General features: G+C 37.7%; 1 protein-coding gene and 1 long non-coding RNA gene across 2 annotated transcripts in view; both read left to right on the top strand.

Annotated features, from left to right (window-relative positions):
• The window catches only part of WDR26 (WD repeat domain 26), a 43,363-nt gene that overhangs the window by 12,298 nt on the left and 10,107 nt on the right, over positions 1 to 20,958 (top strand). Inside the window, 8 exon segments of the mRNA NM_001436038.1 lie at positions 324 to 421; positions 2,057 to 2,213; positions 6,345 to 6,483; positions 12,804 to 12,944; positions 16,168 to 16,287; positions 17,986 to 18,131; positions 18,576 to 18,654; positions 18,973 to 19,102. Coding sequence (NP_001422967.1) covers positions 324 to 421; positions 2,057 to 2,213; positions 6,345 to 6,483; positions 12,804 to 12,944; positions 16,168 to 16,287; positions 17,986 to 18,131; positions 18,576 to 18,654; positions 18,973 to 19,102 — 1,010 coding nt within the window.
• Positions 7,663 to 12,342, top strand: LOC146398814 (uncharacterized). The gene is made up of 2 exons (XR_014817455.1): positions 7,663 to 9,029; positions 9,791 to 12,342. It is a non-coding gene; the product is annotated as an uncharacterized LOC146398814 (long non-coding RNA).

The following is a 20,958-nucleotide window of genomic DNA, read 5'->3' as shown; positions in this document are numbered from 1 at the left end:
TTCTTAGTAAGAACTAGATATCCAGGAGTTCCCGTTGTGGCGCAGTGGAAACAAATCCTATGAGTATCCATGAGGATGCAGGTTCGATCCCTGGCCTCACTCAGTGGATTGGGGATCCGGTATGGCTGTGGTGCAGGGTGGCAGCTGTATCTCTGATTCAATCCCCTAGCCTGGGAACTTCCATATTCCACGGGTGCAGCTCTAAAAAGCAAACAAACAAACAAAAAAAACCAGATATCCAAAGTATAATCAGTATTTTTCAATTAACATTTAATCCAAAGAAAAAGGTTTGATATTTGGTGCTTTCTCTTTCGTATTTTTAGGTATCTGATGTGTAGCCATGCAGAAGACCTACGTGCAAAAGCAGAATGGGAAGGCAAAGGAACAGCTTCCCGATCCAAACTGTTGGACAAACTTCAGAGTAAGAGAATTAATTTTTGGTGTTGCTATGTTTTCTCTTAGAAATATTAATTAGGAAGACTTGTGTCTAGACATACTCTTATTGAATGTTGGTTATATAGAAGGAGTTTGGGGGTGGTGGTCCATTAAGAGACCTTTTGAACCGGAGGCTTCACATTTCACCATGGAGTCTAAGCTATCTTCAGGAGAGAGTGAGAGGATGCTGGTCCCAGAGCAGTTCTCCTTTCATTTCCTTTATGCAATGATGTACCCCTTAAGATTTTGTTTGGGGGAAAAGCTGTGGTTAGAGAAAAAAAAATATGTAAACCACAGCTTTAAGCCACAAGTGTTTTAGAGAGAGGCAGACCTCATTTTATTGCACTTCACTTTATTTCCCTTTCAAATGCACAGATACTGCTTTTTGCTTTTTTTTTTTTGTCTTTTTAGGGCCACACCTACAGCGTAAGGAGGTTCCCACACCAGGGGTCCAGTTGGAGCTGTAGCCACCGGCCTACACCAGAGCCATAGCAATGCCAGATCCGAGCCATGTCTGCAACCTACACCACAGCCCACAGCAGTGCCGGATCCTCAACCCACCAGGTGCAGTCAGGGATTGAACCCGCATCCTCATGGATGCTAGTTGGGTTCTTTAACCGCTGAGCCATGACAGGAACTCCACAGAGACTGCATTTTTTGCAAATTGAAGGTTTGTGGCAACCCTGAGTTATCAATGATGATTCGCATTTTTTAGCAATAAAGTGTTTTTTAATTAAGGCTTGTGCATTATTTTAGGCATAATGCTATTATACACTTAATCACTACAGTGTAGTATGAACACAACGTTTATATGCACTTTCTTGTGGTGGTCTGGAACCAAGATCACGATGTCTCTGATCTGTGCCTGTTTTTTGTTGGTTTCAGTGGTGAGACCGAGATTTCTTTAGGTAAATTGCTTTACTCTCCCTCCAGATATTTTATATAACTTTCAAATTAGAGTAGGGGTTTTCTTTTTGCCACATGTTTGTAATAAAAGACCCTCTTTCCCTCTCTGGTTAAGCCTTATTATTCTGTATTTTCATGTTGAGGTGGGAGTGGAGATCCTAAGAATCAGAAAACCGTTTGGTTCAGGAGGTACTAGGCATTGAAGATTGGAATCCGTAATCAAAACACCAGCTATTCCCTGAATTTTAATAGTATCCTTGATGTTAGAAGCGATTTGATGGCACTTGGAACTTGTTTTAACATTTTGGCTTGCTTTTTGTTAAGTGGAGATTTTTCTTATACTTGTAGTGATGCTTAGTCTCCCTCTGGGACACAATTATCTTTAGACTTTCTTTTCATCATCACTGCCTTTTTATTTTTTGTTGCGTTTGTGTCCTTGGGTTTTTGTTGTTTTTTAGGAAATCCACATAAAATTAAATCTCTCCTACCCAAACATATTTCATTCCAGTGGCAACATAGCTGTGGACAAATATTCTAAAAAGCTTCCATGTTGTTATCACATCACCCAGAACTGCTCTCTTTAAAAGGGACACGGTAGTTGTAGTGTAGGGGCAAGTGCAGCAGCAGATGAGCCATTTGTCTTAAATGAAGTATACTGTTTTGGTTTTTTAATTTTTTTTTTTATTTCTCTTTTTTAAAATACCTTCTATTAAAGCCTATTTACCACCATCAGTGATGCTTCCCCCACGGCGTTTACAGACTCTCCTGCGGCAGGCGGTGGAACTACAAAGGGATCGGTGCCTATATCACAATACCAAACTTGATAATAATCTAGATTCTGTGTCTCTGCTTATAGATCATGTTTGTAGTAGGTAAGAGGAAAACTTCTTATATTCTAAAGTAGGCTAACATTTTACAGACTCACTTATGAATTTTATTTAAATGTTTTTTTGTTTTTTATCCTGTCACTGTAAAAACAATTCATGTTTGCTTTAGCTTTCACAAGTACAGCTAGAACTACTGGAGTTAACAATTAAGAGAAATTTGTATATGTTCGTATAGGAAACCATACCTTAAACTGAAGCTGGAAAGCCTATTTTTCCTTTTCTTGTCTGTGGGTTTGTTTGGTCATTTTCCATACCTGGCCATTTTTTTAAGGATTTGTAAGTGATCCAAGTGTTTACTGTCCTTGGATGCCAGAGATGACTTAATGATTTTTTTTTTTCCTGGATATTATGGCTGTCTTAACTAGGGCTCAAGTTATTTTCTGCCCATAAAGATCACGGAAATACTTTTTTCATAAGGGAGGGTTCTGCTTTTTAGTTAAAGGTGACCTTTAAACTAAAAATGCTTAGAATAACAGGTATTATTATTATTATTATTAAAACTTTCTGGTTTGTGTTTTGTTGTCATACCTACCCATCTGCATAATTTAATTTGTAAGAATTCAGGCTTCACTTTTGTTAGGAGTATTTTGAGTAAAAACGTCCATACTGTCTTGATGATTTCCAAAATTTTAGCAGAGCTTTAGTTTTTAAGATCCTGAAAAACAAATTGTGAAATCTTTTAAACTCCAGGAAGAAAATTATTTGGGTCTGGTGAACCAAACATAACAGCTGCTGTGCACATGCTCAGTTTCTTTTGTCAAAGATCATCGAAGAACTGCTGAAAGTAAAATGAATAGGAAGAACAAAAGTGTATAAGTGTGAGGAAAAACGAGGAGCTTCTGAATAACCATAGAGATTATGTACATGTACACCTATGCTCTCTGATTTAAGATAATCTTTTAGTTGTGCATAAACTACTTTAATAGGTAATTGAATTCTCACTTCACCCTCCCCCATTGCAATTTTAAAAAATGGTAATAATGTTTGAACTACTGGCCATCCGTAAGTCACTTAAGTCTTATTTATCTTAAACTTTTTTTTTTAAAGTTATAAAAGAAAGTAATTAGAGATCCTTTTCTTTGATCCCTTTTTATGTTAACATTGTTCTTAGACTGACTTATGACAGTTTTTTGTTTGTTTGTTTGCTTGTTTTGTCTTTTTGCTATTTCTTTGGGCCGCTCCCGCGGCATATGGAGGTTCCCAGGCTAGGTGTCTAACCAGAGCTATAGCAGCCGGCCTACGCCAGAGCCACAGCAACGCGGGATCCGAGCCGCGTCTGCAACCTGCACCACAGCTCACGGCAACGCCGGATCGTTAACCCACTGAGCAAGGGCAGGGACCGAACCCGCAACCTCATGGTTCCTAGTCGGATTCGTTAACCACTGCGCCACGACGGGAACTCCAACTTATGACAGTTTTTAAGTCTTTTCATTTAAGTTGAATAGAGGTAGAAGGAGATAATAGATTAAAAGATCAATGTCAGATTAAGGATCTGACATTGTCACTGCTGTGGCATGGGTTCGATCCCTAGTCTAGGAACTTCCGCATGCCGAGAAGGTGAGGCCAGAAAAGGGGCGGCGGGTATATGGTTTCATATTTTATAGCCCCATTAGCACATTTGAGATCAGTGTTAAAGCAGTCGTGAAACCAAATTTTTTTTTTTTTTTTTTTTTTTGGTTCAGTGATGTATTGAAAGATATTTATGGTAGTCTTTATGGTTTGTGAGGTATCAGTAAGTTCAAAGCTTACCTTCCCATTCGGAAACTGAAAAGTATGAGAACATGATCTTAAGTGCTTTAATTTTTAAGTGCTTTAATTTCTATACCAATACCTGTGAAAGTAAATGATGGACAATATTTAGTCTGGCTTTTTCTGTGCACCTATAAACCTGCATAGAAAGCACTCCGCAATTTTACGTAGAAATAAAAGAGTTCTTGCTTCTCAGAAATAACCATTGACAATTAGAAAGGATTCCTTATAATCTTCTAGAAACAGAACTTTGATTCTGTGCTCTTTCTAGTTAGCAGTACCCTCCACCTACCCTCCACCTCTGCTGGAGAGCCAGTTTCTTAAAATAATTGCCCACTATACATTCACACTCTCCCCTTCCTCACTGCTGCATCACCCTGTGGATTCTCTCTAGCGTTAGGGTTTGTGCAGCCAGCACAGCTTCCGAACTGCTGATGTTGGTGAAGAACATCTTTATTCAATGCAGGGGCTACTTTTCAGCTTATATATTGGCGTTTCTATAGCTTTTGACTACTTTGCCTTGAAACTTGTCCTTTGACTTCCAAACTTTAGGTTTTCCTCCTGGCTACTCAGGCCCCTCCTCTTTCCCTGTCCCTTTAATTTTGTGTTCCAGGACTATGTTTCTTTCTCACCCTACTCTTCTTGTTTAGGTTTACTTCCATGATCCTAATGACTCCTAGATCTGGGCTAGAGCTATAGAACTGTCTCCTGAGCCTTAGACCTCGATACAACAATGTGAATATTGCTCAAGCACCATAAATGTAACATCTTCCCTCTCTTCTTACCTATCCCTGCAAAGTCTGCTTTTCCCTTTGTTTTTTGCGGGTTTGGTTTTTTTTTTTGTTTTTTTGTTTTTTTTTTTTTTGCTTTTCTTTTTAGGGCCACACCCGAGGGATATGGAAGTTTCCGGGCTAGGGTTCTAATTGGAGCTCCAGCTGCCGGCCTACACAACATGGGATCTAAGCCACTTCTGTGACCTACACCACAGCTCACGTCAATGACAGATCCTTAACCCACTGAGCGAGGTCAGGAATCCAAACTGCATCCTCATGGATGCTAGTCAGATTCGTTTCTGCTGAGCCACGATGGGAACTCCTGCTTTTCCCTTTGAATTCCCTCTCAATAGAAGACTACCATCTGCCCAGTTTCTACAAGGAGTCAGCCTTGAGTTTTCACTTGAGGGGTAGATTTTAAAGACACTAAGTGGGGGGTGTCAAGCATATATATCATCTTTAGAGTGGTTATATATATTGTGTGCCCTTTATTGCTGAACCGAGAAAATATACCCTCAATTTGATGTAATTGCTAGTGTTCTCCACTTGTTTGAAGGTCTTCAGGTAATCATTTTTGAATAGCTATTGCACTCCAGGAATTTTAGATTTATTTCTCATCCTTAGAAGAACCCTAAGAACCTTGTTAGGTGTGTCTTCATCTCATTTTATAGATGAGAGTACTGAGACTCAGAGGGGTTAAATGAAAGACCCTAAAACTTCTGACCCAAACTTGCCTGACTGCAGTGCCTATTCTTTTTGTTATGCAAAGATGCTTTTATATAAATGAAGGTATATTGTTCCTTCTAGAACAACCTGATGCCAGCCCCCTTATACAGACAAACCTGAATCCCTGATTGTTAATTTTTATTTCTATGAGTTGACTTAATCAGACCAAAAATCCTGTCATGGATGCATACTTTGTCTTTAATCTTGAGAAGTGGGGAGAAAAATAATAAATTATAAATTGAGGCAGACTTTAGATTACTGATTTCCCCTAAGATTGCCTTGCTAATGTTATTTCTTTCTCAGCATAACCAAATATAAACTTCAAGATTTAATTTTATTTTATACTTAAATATGTATATTATACTTAAATATACTTGAGAATATCTTAAATATTTAATATATTTAAGGTTTTTTGTGGATTTTTTTTTTTTTTTTTTTTTTTTGTCTTTTTTGCTTTTTCTAGGGCCGCTCCCACGGCATATGGAGATTCCCAGGCTAGGGGTCTAGTTGGAGCTGTAGCCACCGGCCTACACTAGAGCCACAGCAACACAGGATCTGAGCCGAGTCTGCAACCTACACCACAGCTCACAGCAACACCGGATCCTTAACCCACTGAGCAAGGCCAGGGACCGAACCCGCAACCTCATGGTTCCTAGTCAGATTCGTTAACCACTGAGCCACGACGGGAACTCCTGTTTAAGGTATTCTTAAGTATTTAAGATATCTTAAGATTTACAAATGCACTTGTATCTTATTTGGAAAGTTTTTGATCTTCAAAGAAGTTTCATCAGTTGTCTAACCATTTTCCTTATTTATTACTTTTAATCTATTTTAAAAGAATAACTGTTTGTGAACTTATTTGTTTTAGGAGGCAGTTCCCGTGTTATACTCAGCAGATACTTACGGAGCATTGTAATGAAGTCTGGTTCTGTAAATTCTCTAATGATGGCACTAAACTAGCAACAGGATCAAAAGATACAACAGTTATCATATGGCAAGTTGATCCGGTATGTACTCCAGTATGAGTGTTTAGATTGCAAAAAGAGGTAATTTTTAATCTGATTGATGGAGTATAAATTTTTTAAGTGTGCATATTTAAATAGCATTCTTTTACAAGAGCATTTTTTGTCATCTTTGTCATGTCTTATCTCTTTCTCCATTGTTTAGTTAATATATATAAATACCAAAAATTGTTGACTGTTATGTGTTAAGTGATTGTACTGTACTAAGTCTGTGTGTGCATTTTCTAGTTTTATCTGAATACCTCTGTGACGTACTAAATACCTCCTGTTTTCAGATGAGGAAACCAAGATAAAAGTTAAATGCCCAGGTTCTCACAGCTTGGAAATGGCAGAGTTAGACCTAAACCCTGGGATATTTTTATTTCAGACCTACCACTCTTTTGCGGGGGCAGGGGGTGGGGTGGGAACCTCACCCAAGGCATATGGAGGTTCCCAGGATAGGGGTTGAATCGGAGCTGTAGCCACGGGCCTACACCACAGCTCACAGCAGTACTGGATCTGAGCCATGTCTGCATCCTACACCACAGCTCATAGCAGTGCTGAATCCTTAACCCACTAAGCGAGGCCAGGGATCAAACTTGTGTCCTTATGGATCCTAGTCAGATTAGTTTCCCCTGAACCACTATAGGAACTCCCAGACCTAGCACTCTTAATATCTCTGCCAGTTTGTTATGTTTGTTAATACTTGATTTACAGTTCAATAACAGTGTCCATTCAGGAGTTCCTATTGGTGACTCAGCAGGTTAAGGACCTGACGTTGTCTCTGTGAGGATGTAGGTTTGATCCCTGACCTCATTCAGTGGGTTAAAGATCTGGCATTGCCACAAGTTGCAGCATAGGTCGCAGATGTGGCTTGGATCCAGTGTGGCTGGGACTGTGGCATAGACTGCAGCTGCAGCTCCGATTTGGCCCCTAGCCACAGATATGGCCATAAAAAACAAAAAAATTTAAAGATTAATAAAAATTGGAGTTCCTGTCATGGCTCAGTGGTTAACGAATCCGACTAGGAACGATGAGGTTGTGGGTCTGATCCCTGGCCTTGCTCAGTGGGTTAAGGATCCGGTGTTGCCGTGAGCTGTGGTGTAGGTCACAGACGCAGCTCGGATCCCGAGTTGCTGTGGCTCTGGCATAGGACGGTGGCTACAGCTCCAATTAGATCCCTAGCCTGGGAACCTCCATATGTCAAGGGAGCAGCCCTAGAAAAGGCAAAAGACCAAAAAAAAAAAAAAAAAGGAATAATAAAAATAAAAATGTCTAGTCTGTCACTCATTAGAAAAGACTCATTAACTATTTTGCCTTCTGGGAGTTCCTGTTGTGGCCCAGCAGAAACGAATCCAACTAGGAACCATGAAGTTTCAGATTCAATCCCTGGCCTCACTCAGTGGGTTAAGGATTTGGTGTTGCCATGAGCTGTGGTGTAGGTTGCAGACTAGCTTGGTTCTGGCGTTGCTGTGACTGTGGTGTAGGCCAGCAGCTGTAGCTCTGATAGCCTGGGAACCTCCATATGCCACCAGTGCAGCCCTAAAAAAGACAAAAGACAAAATTTAGAATTAGGATATGATACTAGCTCACACTAAAGTTTTTGGATTTGGGGGTTGGGGTTGGTTTTTGCTTTGTTTTTGTTGGGTTTGTTTTGTTTTGTTTTTTGTTTTGACTGTACCCACAGTATATGGAAGTTCCCAAGCCACGGATTGAATTGACTTGTGCCACAGCTGCAGCAATGCTGGATCTTTAACCCACTGCACCAGTCTGGGGATTGATGAACCCATGCCTTAGCAGCTACCCAAGCTGCCACAGATTCTGAACCCACTGTACCACAGTAGGAACTCCCACAATAAAGTTTTGAACTGCCATGTTGAAAAATAGAGAAAAGGAGCCATAGAAGGAAGTATCTTAGAATCTCAAGTTCCTGCTGTGGTGCAGTGGATTAAGAATCCAACTGCAACGTCTCAGGTCACGGCAGAGGTTCAGGTTCAATTCCTAGCCCGGCACAGCGGGTTGCCACAGCTGTAGCTTGGATGCAGTCCCTGGCCTGGTAACTTCCATATGCAGGAGGGGCAGCCATTAAAGAGAGAGACTTAAATTGAGAGCATGTATTAATTCTTGTGTACCTGCAGTATGCTGTGAATGATGGAAAGTAAATAAGATCTACTCTTTGCCTTAAAGCAGGCATTTTTTTCTCTTTCTTTAGTATCATATCATCCTCTGGCAGTCTGACAACCCTGTGGACCCTTCCTCAGAATAATGTTTTTAAATGCATAAACCAAAACATACAGGAAGCTGAAATATGTATTATATGTTAATTGCAAAGGAAACCCAATTATATTGAAATATGGTTGTCAAAGTAGTACACAGCAGATATGGTATAGTGGGAGTTCCTGTTGTGTCTCAGTGGGTTAACAGCTCAGCTAGTATCCATGAGAATGTAGCTTTGATCCCCTACCTCACTCACTGGGATCCGGCATTGCCGCAAGCTGTGTTACAGCTCTGATCCCATGTTGCTGTGGCTGTGGTGCAGGCTCTCAGCAGCAGTTCCAGTTGACTCCTAGCCTGGGAACTTCCATATGCCACAGGTGCAGTCCTAAAAAGACCAAAAGCCAAACAAACAGATAAAGTATAGTAACATGTTACTGTTTTATTAACATATTAAGTAATAAATTCTAGCAGCAGAGCGGATGACTACAAGAATTTTGAAGTAGTGACAAATAATACTGTAATAAGTATACATATGTGAAAATGTTTGAGATTTCTATTATTAAGTTATCTAATACTATCTACTGTAATACCTGATACTGCCTTGTTTACTGCCTACATTCAACATTGAAGGGAATACTGAATTTCAGCTTGTGGTTAATGAAAATAAAGATGTGCATTTTTCAATTCAACGACCACTGCTCCTGTCCTTGGATGACTCTTTAGGTCTCAGGTTAAGAACCCCTGTGAAAAGAATGCACAGTTTAGAAAGGGAAATTGTATTATGAAGGCACAGTGGAGCTTCGCATGTAGGAGTCTCTCCTTTGAGCCTTGCTATGTGTAACAGGTGGTGATGGGAAAAGGGCATTTTAGGAAGAGACGGACCTTCCCTTGCCTTCTTCCCTCCCTCGAGTAAGAGAATAGGATGAGTAAGGCGAAGCGTGAGAAATAAGACTAGAAAAATAGGAGTTGTCTTTTCATTTGAGGCATTGTATTTTAATTCAGTACTTGTTTGAAAGATATCTGAAAAGAAACAATTATACCAAAAGTATTTATTTTATTTTTTTGCCTTTTAGGGCCGAACCGGTGGCATATGGAGGTTCCCAGGCTATTGGAGCTACAGCTGCCAGCCTATACCACAGCGACAGCCACGCAGGATCCGAGCTGCATCTTCAACCTACACCACAGCTCACGGCAACGCCAGATCGTTAGCCCAGTGAGCAAGGTCAGGGATCAAACCCACAACCTCATGGTTCCTAATCTGATTCATCTCTGCTGCGCCACGACGGGAACTCCCCCCCAAAATTATTTTTTCGTTACATTTTTTTCTTCTAGCAGCAGTGTTTAAGTCCCTTTTGTTTAGCAAGTATTTATTGAGCACCTGCTGTGTGCCAAGCCTTTTGATAAAGAGCAGTCAGACTGGGCTCCTGATAAAAATTATCCTATACTGGTGCTACAGGAGCTCAAAGAGGAGATCCTATTGGAAATGGAAAGCAAGGGACAGTTAGACAAATAAGTCATGAATGAAGAAGTAGTAAATGTTTAGGTTAAACTAGTTATGACTGGCCCTTGGCTCTGATAACATGACTGGGTTTGGGGGCAGCTTGGAGAAAGAGATTTTGAGATCTTGTAGACTAGGAAATGAGGCAATGAAGTAAGTAACAATCAGGTCAGGGAGAGTGAATTCCCACTGTGTCACAGTGGGTTAATGATCTGCCTTGTGTATTCAGTCCCCAGCCTGGCATAGTGGGTTAAAGATCTGGCCTTTCTGCAGCTGTGGAGTAGGTTGCAGCTGCGGCTCAGATTCAGTCCCTGGCCTGAGAACTTGCGTATGCCGCAGGAGTGAGGGCAAAAAAGGAAAACAAAAGGCAACCAGGTCAAGAAGGATTTTTTTTTTTTTTCTTAATAAACTTTGCTAAGGAGTTTATTTAGACTTTTATGCCAGTGTTTCCCAGAGTGTTTTTGTGAGAATACTGGTTATGCAAAATGTTAATAGGTGTTACATGTAAGGGGCTTTTATGGCCAGTTTAGCTTGGGAAATGCAGAGTAGTGCTTATATTCAAATCTGAGATATAGTGGGTTTTAGAATTTGGTATAATAGTATTATATCAGTTAGAAAAACTTGTTGGTGATCTTTTGAATGTGCATTTTGTGTGTGTGTTTTTAATGGATAGAGAAAAGAATATATGGAGTACTTTAAGATTTGAATTGATGTAATTCCAGTGCCTAGTTTCCTTTAACAGGTGTTCTTACTGCTCCCCCCCAAATTTTACCCATTCCCTTGCCCAAAATCCAGGCAAGTTAAGTGGGTTCCATGAATGTTGTATTGCCACCTGGAATAGGTTACTGTAGAGACGCTGTATGAAGATAAAATATTATCATTTATTTCAACTTCCGCAGGGTTGTATCTTACTTATTATTGTGCATGAAACAGTTTTTGAGTGAAGTACTTCTATAGTAGTTTGTCATTAGTTTAGAAGCAAATCTTTGTGTAGATCTACAGCACCACTGTGAATGAAAGTTTGTCCCTAGAAGATCTTGAGCTTATTAAACTATGCAAGCGACTTTGACCTAATCACATACTGTGATCTAATACCCTGTGCCTACTATCATCCTCCCAAAGAAGAATCCAAAGTTACTGCACCAGAAACTATTCGATTTTGCCAACAAAGTCCCATTCTAGTTGTAGCAGGCTAGTTCCAGACCCGTCTCTAATCACTTGTGGGTTATCACGAAAGGAATTTCCCTCAGCCTGAAAAGTGGTCTTTGTTAAGTCTTTGGTCAGATTCCTGCTTTCTCTAATCACTGTCCACATCCATCTTTATCCCCTAAAACAGACATTTGGAGGTTGTCTTTGAACATTTCTTGTCTAATTCTGTTGTGTCAGTTTTATGTCCCACGTGTATTTTGATTTGACCTCTTTCGGTCGTAACCATGTTAGTTTAGGGCCTCATTTCTTGTCTTAACTCTATGGCCGTTGTGCTGGCTCATATCTCTGACTCTTTGTTCTGATTCATCTTCCACACTGCTGTATAAATTCTCTTCCTAAAACAAAGTATATTAGGTATTCCCAACTGAAAACTTGTAAGTGGCTGTTCAATTACAGGATAAGATCTAACCCTTTAGCCTAAAATAAAGATGTCAGTTTTTCCAGTCTTGTCTTCATGTTTGCACTGTTACGTATAGTTCATCCTGTATAGCTTTACAGTCAGGCGGCCCAAGTTCAAATCCCCACTGTGCTGTAAACAAGGGCAAGTTTCTAACCTTTCTGAACCTGCATTTCCTTCCCTGTAATATGGGGAAGAAGAATAATACTTAACCATTTAGCTTTATAATGATTAAGCAAGATACTCTTTGTGAATAATGCTGATATTGATTAGCACAAAGTAGGTGCTAGCTCTGCTGGTGGGAATGTAAAAAGATTCAAACACTTGGAAAACAGTTTGGCAGCTCCTCAGAATGTTAGCCATAGAATTAGCATATGACCCAGCAGTTCTACTCCTGTGTATATGCCCAACAGAAATAAAGACAGGTCGACACAGAACTTACAAATAGATGTAGAAACATTATTCATAATAGCCAAAAAGTGGAAACAATCAAATATTCATCAGGTGATGAGATGGGCACACAGAATATAGTGTAGCCATAAAATGCAATATTTTTCGACAATTAAAAGGAATAAAGTACAGATACATTCCAAAATATGAATATGGATGAACCCTAAAAACATGCTAAGTGAAAGAAGCCAGTTACAAAAGACTTAGATGTTGTATGATTCCATTTATATTGAACGGTCCAGAATAGGCAAATCCGTAGGGAAAGCAGTGGTTGCCAGTGTTAGAGGGAGGATGAGTGGGAACGACTGCTAGTGAGTATGGGGTTTCTTTTTGCAGTGACAAAAATGTTCTCAGGTTAAATAGTAGTCTAAATCTGAAAAGACACTGAATCATATTTTTAAAAGGGTGAATTTTTATTACGGTATGTTGTCTCATGAAAACTGTTTTGGTGGGGCAGGGGGTTAGCTTTTATTATGCCCGTTTTCACTTTGCTCGAAAGCCTCATAAAACAGTGACTTTAGGAATGGGAGTTAAATTGTCTGTTTTCCCTCCTAGGATACACACCTGCTAAAACTGCTCAAAACATTAGAAGGACATGCTTATGGTGTTTCTTACATTGCATGGAGTCCTGATGACAACTATCTTGTTGCTTGTGGCCCAGATGACTGCTCTGAGCTTTGGCTTTGGAATGTACAAGTGAGCAAATTTCATCTTTGGTTTAGTCTTTAAGTAATGCATACTCATACTGCACATATTTTTATAATATTCTTTATAGGACAGAATAATTCACCCTCAATTTCCATGATGTAAACTTATAAAAGACAGTTTGTCAAATGGGACCCAGGTGTCCAGATTTATAAATTTAAATATTATGTTAAACATAATAGCATTTTTGAAAGAAGGATCGTTAGGTGTTTTTAGGAATGTTGTACTTTGTAATTTGTATTATTTACTATGGTTGTTGTACCTGAAAAATTTTTTACATTTCTTACAGTTTTATATTGTTTTATAGTTGTGTACAATTATATATAAAACTTACTACCTTTCAAAGTGTGGAAACATACTATACCAAATTTTCCATTCTGATGGAAGTTGTACCATCTCGTTACCTATGTTTAATATTCCAGTCTTGTTTAGTAAATTTAAATGTATTTATTATTAAGAGCTTTATTATGGTCAGTACTTATTACTAAGAGCTTTGTTACGGTTTCTAAATGAAAACTTGAACACTTTATCTAAGGTCCCATTTTAGAAAAACTTGGCATTAAGTTCATTATCTGTTTTGGAAACCTTATAGTTATGATTTGAAATTATTTTTTAAACTTTTGTAAGCTGGTTAGAAGGTGTTTTTGGTTTTTCAGTTTCTAGGCAGAGGAATAGTTCAGGCTGTGGTTTTGGGTATAAAAGTGTAACCTGATGGCATAGGGCTTTGCGTTTGGGGACCTGTAACCTAAGTAAGTTGATTTTTACTGAGAGAGTGAAGATAAAGCTCCATAGAAATAACTCAAAACAATAAAAGATGGTACAGAGGACACATGAATACTAAAAGATGATGTGCTATAAATTTAAGTCCACTACTGTCATAGTAAGGTTTTCTCACTGCTCAACCATTTATCTTTCAACCCAGCTTTTTAGTAAGAAAATTTCCAAACACTAAGAAAGGTTGAAGGATGAGTACAATGAGGACCTGTATGCCCACCATCCTAGATTAAATTTATCTTATTAACATTTTGTTACATTTTGTGTGTATATACTGTACATACTTGCATACAAACATACATACTTACAAATATATCCATACCCTAAACATTTGGAAGTAAATTAAGATGGTATTTTAACCCTATGATCAAATGCCATTATCTTATCTAAAAACATTAACTATAATTCTCTAATATCTAATGTTTATTTCATAATTTAAAAATCCCAGTTGTTCCCAAAAATGTCTTTATGCCATTTTTATCAAACCAGTGTTGAATCAGTGTTGTATTTGTGATTGGATTTGGGGGTGGCAAAGCACAGAATAGATTAGATGGCTTTCTCTCAATTAAACAGGTTTGAAGTGAATCTGACTAAAAGACAATAATTCTTTCTCCATTGAAGTTTTTTTTCCCCTCAAAGGGAAGAGAGGTAGGTAGTCATAATCCTGTAATAAAGACTCAATTTATTTATAGTGCCTGTGTAGTCTTCCTTTGAGTCAGTTTTGCATTTCTGGACAGTTAAACTATGTTCTAGCTTAACTTTTTCTGTGCATTACTTTATAGACTTGTTCTAAAAGGGTGGTCTTTTTAAGTCAGTTTTCAAACTGGTCCTTTATATTTTTAGGTAAATTCCTAATTACAGGTTTCCCCCACTATCTGAAAGTAGAGCATTCCTGTGGAATCTTTCATAAGCTGAAATGGCATGAAGTGAAGAAGCAGTTACCTTAGGACACATCTTGCTAGTGGATGTACAGAGTAAATCCAGATAAAGCACACATGCTTCCATAGTTGAGAGCGCGGCAGCTTAATGCTGAGATGCTGAGTGTAGTTCCTGGGAAGGAGCTTGGTGACGCCGCTCTCGCTCTTCAGGGTGTGTGCCGCCTGTGTAACAGCACCCATTGAGAGAAACCTGCACGCCGTTTTCCCTTTTCACAGATTTTTGGATTTCTTTTGGTTAGCAAAAACAGGGACTAATGTAAGTCATTTGTAAAAGCAAAGTGAAATAGAGCAAGCAAACTTTCAAAAAGTGGGGGAACACCTGTAATAGCCTCCTATACTCACTGTCCTGAGCATAACAGAGGAGGAGACCATCTCTGCCTTCAGAACCTAGTGTATTAACATACTTGCGAATGGAAAATGCTGACGATATAACTATTGGATGTGTATTTGTGCTTCTAAACTTTTATTTTTTAATTGTTTTATCAAGCAACAAAAAAGATAATGACTTGATTGCAATTAACAGTAGGGGGGAAGGATTTAAGATTGCCAATTTTTTTTTCCAGTGTAAGGAAGACATCTGGTTTTCTGTTTTTGTGCCCTCTGACTTTATTACTCGGCCCCATTTCCTGATCATACACTTTTTTTTTTTTTTTTTTTACTTTTGATTACCCATTTCTCACAGGAAAATTAGGCCCATGTACTTTTTATTATACCAAGGGCAGCTATTATCTCTCAGATCCTGTTTCTAATCCATGAACAAAATGGAATCAAGACTAGATTTAAATGGTATGTGTCTACCTTCTAAGTTGGATAACTTAGAAAAAAATAACAGGAGAATATCTGAGGGTTGTAACCAACTAAATAGTCTCGCCTAGTTAGGAAGGCTTTAAAATGACTATGCTAAATAGTACAAAAGTGCTTTAATCTTTTCTCTCTTCCCATCTTCCCTACTACTTCAACATCTTGAATATGAAATTCAACGTAATTTAGACTGCCTATATACTCTTGGCCTAGATTAAAGGCATAGTTTTTCTACCCATTAATCATGTTTTTAAGGAGTTGCTAATTGCATGAACTGCAATTTTATAATAAATTTATAAAGAACTATGAACTGAGGAGAAGTAAAAAATCAGAAGGAATAGGTATGTAGTGTTGGGGTTTTTCTAGTCATCTTAGAAAAAAAATCATGTTTAAATTTATGAATATAATTGATTTTTAAGATGAGAGGTTGTTGGAGTTTACCTCATATCTGTTCTTTGGATCACCTATGCCAGGCATTGTTTGACTCCTGTTTTTTGTTTTGTTTTTTGTTTTTTTAAGTCCTTAGTTTCTTTCCTGAGTGCTATAGACTCTCTTTGTAAGTCCAGTTTATTTCTCTGATTAAGAATACTAAACTAACTAGATATCCCAGTTACTATTCTTTTTTTTTTTTTTTTTTTCTTTACACATTCCCTTTAGAAGAGTATCTTGAAGATCTCATCCACAGTTTTATTTCCTTGTAGACGGGAGAGCTGAGGACAAAAATGAGCCAGTCTCATGAAGATAGTTTAACAAGTGTGGCTTGGAATCCAGATGGGAAACGCTTTGTGACCGGAGGTCAGCGTGGGCAGTTCTATCAGTGTGTGAGTATTTAGTGCCATCTTTCAAATTTTTGCTTGTTTAGAAGCAAATTTAGTGTCTTTTTCTTGAAAAATAAAAAATTCACTTGTGACTCGATATCTTTTATAAAATATGCTATATAAAGACCTTCTTTGGCATCTTTCTAGATAAGCACTGACCAATCGAATTTTCTGTGGGTTGTTTGTTTTAAACCATTTCAAGGCTTATATAGAATATAGACTTTGGGTTTAGTAAAACATTAAAAAATTGTCTTACTACAGATTTTTTTATAAACAAGTTTCTAATGTATAGGGACAGAAAGATTTAGTATTTAATTTCTTTTGAGATCTTCAGACCTTTGGATGTTTTATATCCCCCCCAAAAAAAGAATTGCTAAATTTCATGAATTTTATTAAATATTTGAGGAATAAAAGTGACTACCAGAGAACTTTCCAGTCTTTATTTCAGGTATCTTCTGATCACTACCTACCCTGTTAATCTTGGAGTGTTGAGATAATAAAAATATATAATAAAATAAAAAGTCTCAGGCAAGGTAGACTGTGATACAGATACAGTGTCATTACTCTCTATCTGGAGTCCATATCTCATTGTACTACCTATCATGGTTACAGTAGGCACTTCTAGATTTACTTTTTAAAACTAAGGTAAACCCCATCAAATCATTCAGTGAAGCTGAAGGTCATTTATCATAAAGATTTTTATGTAGCCATTACAGATCATCTCTCTCTTCCATTAAGCTGGCTGAGACTTATGAAATCTAGTGTCATGTTATCTCAGCATGGTTGTAAGCCATTTAGTTCTTTTTTCCCCCCAGTTGTCCCAACACTATTTATTGATATCCATGATTTTCAACATTATGTTAGTTTCAGGTGTACAGTATAATGATTCAATATTTGTATGTATTACAAAAGGATCGCTACAAGTCTCATTTACGTCTATTACCGGACATAGTTACAAAGTTTTTTTCTTGTGAGGATTTTTAAGACTGACTCTCAACAGTTTTCACATATGCAGTTCACTGTTAATAACTGTAGTCACATTGACACATTACATTATATATTTTGCATTTAAGCTGTTCTTAATTCCCAGGGTTCAAGCTGACCGTGTATGTTTCTGCTGATTTTTCAGAATTCAGGATTTGGTAGTTCTTTAATCTGTAAAATGGGAGTGAGAATACCCCTCAGGGCTTTGACTCTTCAATAAGATAATGATCTCAAGAGCTTTGTTTTATAGACCATAACAAATTTGATGTTTTTTTTAAAAATGTCATAACAGATTCCTAAGTTCTATAAAACTATAATTAACATTTTAGTGATTTTTGCTAAATCACAACTGTGTATATTATAGGATAAATCTCAGTATAATGAAATTTAAAGGAGTATTTTAATTCTTTTCCTAAAGTAATGAGACTCTAGAATTAAGGATTCTTTTTTCATATTTATTGTATTTTTGCATGGCAGGTTATTAAAGGTAAGATAGATTTACCAAGATTTTCTCCCTTTCCCTTAGTATCATTGTATTGAAATTTGACCTGTATTCAAATTTTGATGATTGAAAACACTTATGGAGTAATTAGGTTGAGATCAGTCTCAGGAAAAGGCAAACTCACTACAAAAAGATACTCTCAGAGATTGTTTTGGGTCTTTGTTTGCTTTTTGAGTGCTGTTCAAGAGTGGAGTTAACAGTGATTTTCTCCTCAGGATTTAGATGGTAATCTGCTTGACTCCTGGGAAGGGGTGCGAGTGCAATGTCTTTGGTGCTTGAGTGATGGGAAGACTGTTCTGGCATCAGATACACACCAGCGAATTCGGGGATATAACTTCGAGGACCTTACAGATAGGAACATGTAACTATATTTTGTATCCATTAAACAACAGTTACCGGATTTAGTAAAAGTATAGTGGGGGAAGTTACTGGTGGTGGAGTGGGTTTAGGATCTGCTGTGTCACTGCTTCGGCTCAGGTCACTACTGGGGCGTGAATTTGATCCTGAGAACTTCCATGTGCCCTGGGGTACAACCAAAAAGAAAAAGGAAAAAGTATAGTGGAACCTGCTTATTCTTCAGAAGGGTTTTTATTGTTTTGGTTTTAGTTTGGTCATTTGGGAGTGTATTCAGGTGGTGCTTAGTAATTACGTATTAACTCAAATTATTTTTCTTGATTGAAATATATGTAATAATGATTACAGACAAAATTTGTGATATTGAAGCTAGAGTGCTTTATATTTTGATAATTTGAATGTCTTGATTCATAATATGTTGCTTTTGACAGATTGTTTTCTCTTGTTATAGAGTACAAGAAGATCATCCCATTATGTCTTTTACTATTTCAAAGAATGGCCGATTAGCTTTGTTAAATGTAGCAACTCAGGTAAGTTTGTTAACTTAATTCTCAGAAAAAATTAGCTTAGTTAAAATTTATCTGATTTTTCGTATATATAAACAAATATTTCTATGAATTTTTTTCCCCTTTTGTGCCTGCACCTGCAGCATATGGAAGTTCCTGGGCCAGGGATCAAATCCAAGCCGCAGCTGCAAACCATACCACAGCTGCAGCAACACTGGATCCTTAACCCACTGCACCACAGTGGAAGCTCCGTTTTTTGGAATTCTTAAATATTACTGCATGTGTTTGAAAATTCCTTCAACTTGACTTAGAATAAATACCTACATTCTCTTTTGCTTACAGGGAGTTCATTTATGGGACTTGCAAGACAGAGTTTTAGTAAGAAAGTATCAAGGTGTTACGCAAGGGTTTTATACAATTCATTCATGTTTTGGAGGCCATAATGAAGACTTCATCGCTAGTGGCAGTGAAGGTAAATTGTGTCATTCTTGATTCACAAATATTAGTGGGCTGAAAGTTCTATAATTCAATTTGTGAAGGTTGTTGTGTCTCCAAACAAATTCAAGATGTTAAAGATTGTTTGAGTTACTTATCCAGTGCACTTTTAATTTCCTTTTTTGGGAAATGACTTAAGTCCTTATTATGACAAATCAGCACTACCTCTTGTGACTTTATGGCGGTGTGTATGGTGCCATGTGTCAAATCAAGATTTAGTTAAATCATTACTCTTTCATATGTTGACTTTTTTTTTTTTCATGAGCCTGATGGTTTTCACAGATTAGCAGTATCTAAAAAATCAAGGTTAATTATGTTTTAGCTGATCTTGGACAAAAATTGACTAGTTAGATGTCAGTGTTCTTTATGACCAAAAAAAATAATAATAATTTAAAATTCGTAGGGTCTTAGAAAAGTGGAAATTATAGAATACAGTGTCTACTACCTTTTTGTATAAACTTATTCTCCAATATAATAACATCAGTATTTCAGGCAGGCATGTACCTAAAGTAGTCTAATATAAAATAGAAATTGCTTAAAATATGCAAGCACAAATAAGTGAGGCAGTGTTAAAGTTTGCATACATTTTAAGGTGGTTGGTAAACTCTTAGTAATGTTTCATTTACTGTAGAAGAGGTTCATCATCCCTTTCTTGACCACAAAAAGTGATCTCAGTAGATAGGGTAACAGAGGGACATGTGAACTTTCCCCTTTTTGTGTAAGGTGTGTTTAAGGATTAGGAAAAGAGACATTTAGGGATTCAGACTTTAACCTGAAACAAATGAATTTATTCTTTCCTTCAAATCTGTCAGATAAGATTGAGAAGAGTAGTTTTCTAGGTAACAATTGTGAGTTCATTTCTTTCGAGTCAAAAAATCTTTTTTATCCATTTATTTATTTATTTATTTTTTTGTCTTTTTTTCTTTTGCCATTTCTTGGGCCACTCCCATGGCATATGGAGGTTCCCAGGCTAGGGGTCGAATCGGAGCTGCAGCCTCCAGCCTACGCCAGAGCCACAGCAACACGGGATCCGAGCCACGTCTGGCAACGCCAGACCCTTGACGCACTGAGCAAGGCCAGGGATTGAACCCACAACCCCATGGTTCCTAGTCAGATTTGTTAACCACTGAGCCACAACAGGAACTCCATCTGTTAGTTTAATCATGTAATTTTTCTTTCACCTTCTCCATTGGTCTCTAATTTGGTATGATCTAAACGTATTAAGCCTTGTACTTCGTTTTCAGCTCTTAGTACTCTTAAGATCTCTTTCCCCATGCTCTATTTAATCCTGCTCCTAGGGATTTTTTCCCTCTTAATTATGGCTCACAATCTAATGTAACTCTTTCTAAAAATAATTTGTAACCTAGAAGTGCTTTAAAAATAATGTATGGCCACCATTATCCCCAGGGATGCCAATCTTTTCTTTAAGCCCACACCATCTTTAGAATTAAGCCTAATGAATAATGTAATTAAACCACATTCTTTTTAGGGCTAAAAATGAGACATAACTATAAAGGAAAGATTAATGTTCTCATGACTCAGGTGGTTTAGAATGGTTTTAAAAATGTTTTCAACACCAAGTGGGTATAGTAAATATATTATCTCCCAAGATGACCACAGTCATCCATTTGTCATTCATTTGTGAGAAATATATTCCAAGGGCCTTACAAATCCCCAGATAAATGAATGCCAATATAAAATAGAGCAATTAGGAGACCTTTCCCCCCAAAGTTACGCCATTTCCCAGCGTTTTCATTGTGCTGGCAGTATATGGAAAAATTTATTTTTTTTTAACCTCTGCTTAAGCACTGGATTCCCCAGACTGATAAAGTA

Source organism: Sus scrofa, chromosome 10, assembly GCF_054392235.1.
Source record: "Sus scrofa isolate SSC_HxYL_T2T_F1_AM1 chromosome 10, Sscrofa_HxYL_maternal_Yorkshire_Landrace_v2.0, whole genome shotgun sequence".
Lineage (NCBI taxonomy): Eukaryota > Metazoa > Chordata > Mammalia > Artiodactyla > Suidae > Sus > Sus scrofa.
Note: the sequence above shows the minus strand (reverse complement) of the source record. Positions and strands in the feature narration are given on the sequence as shown.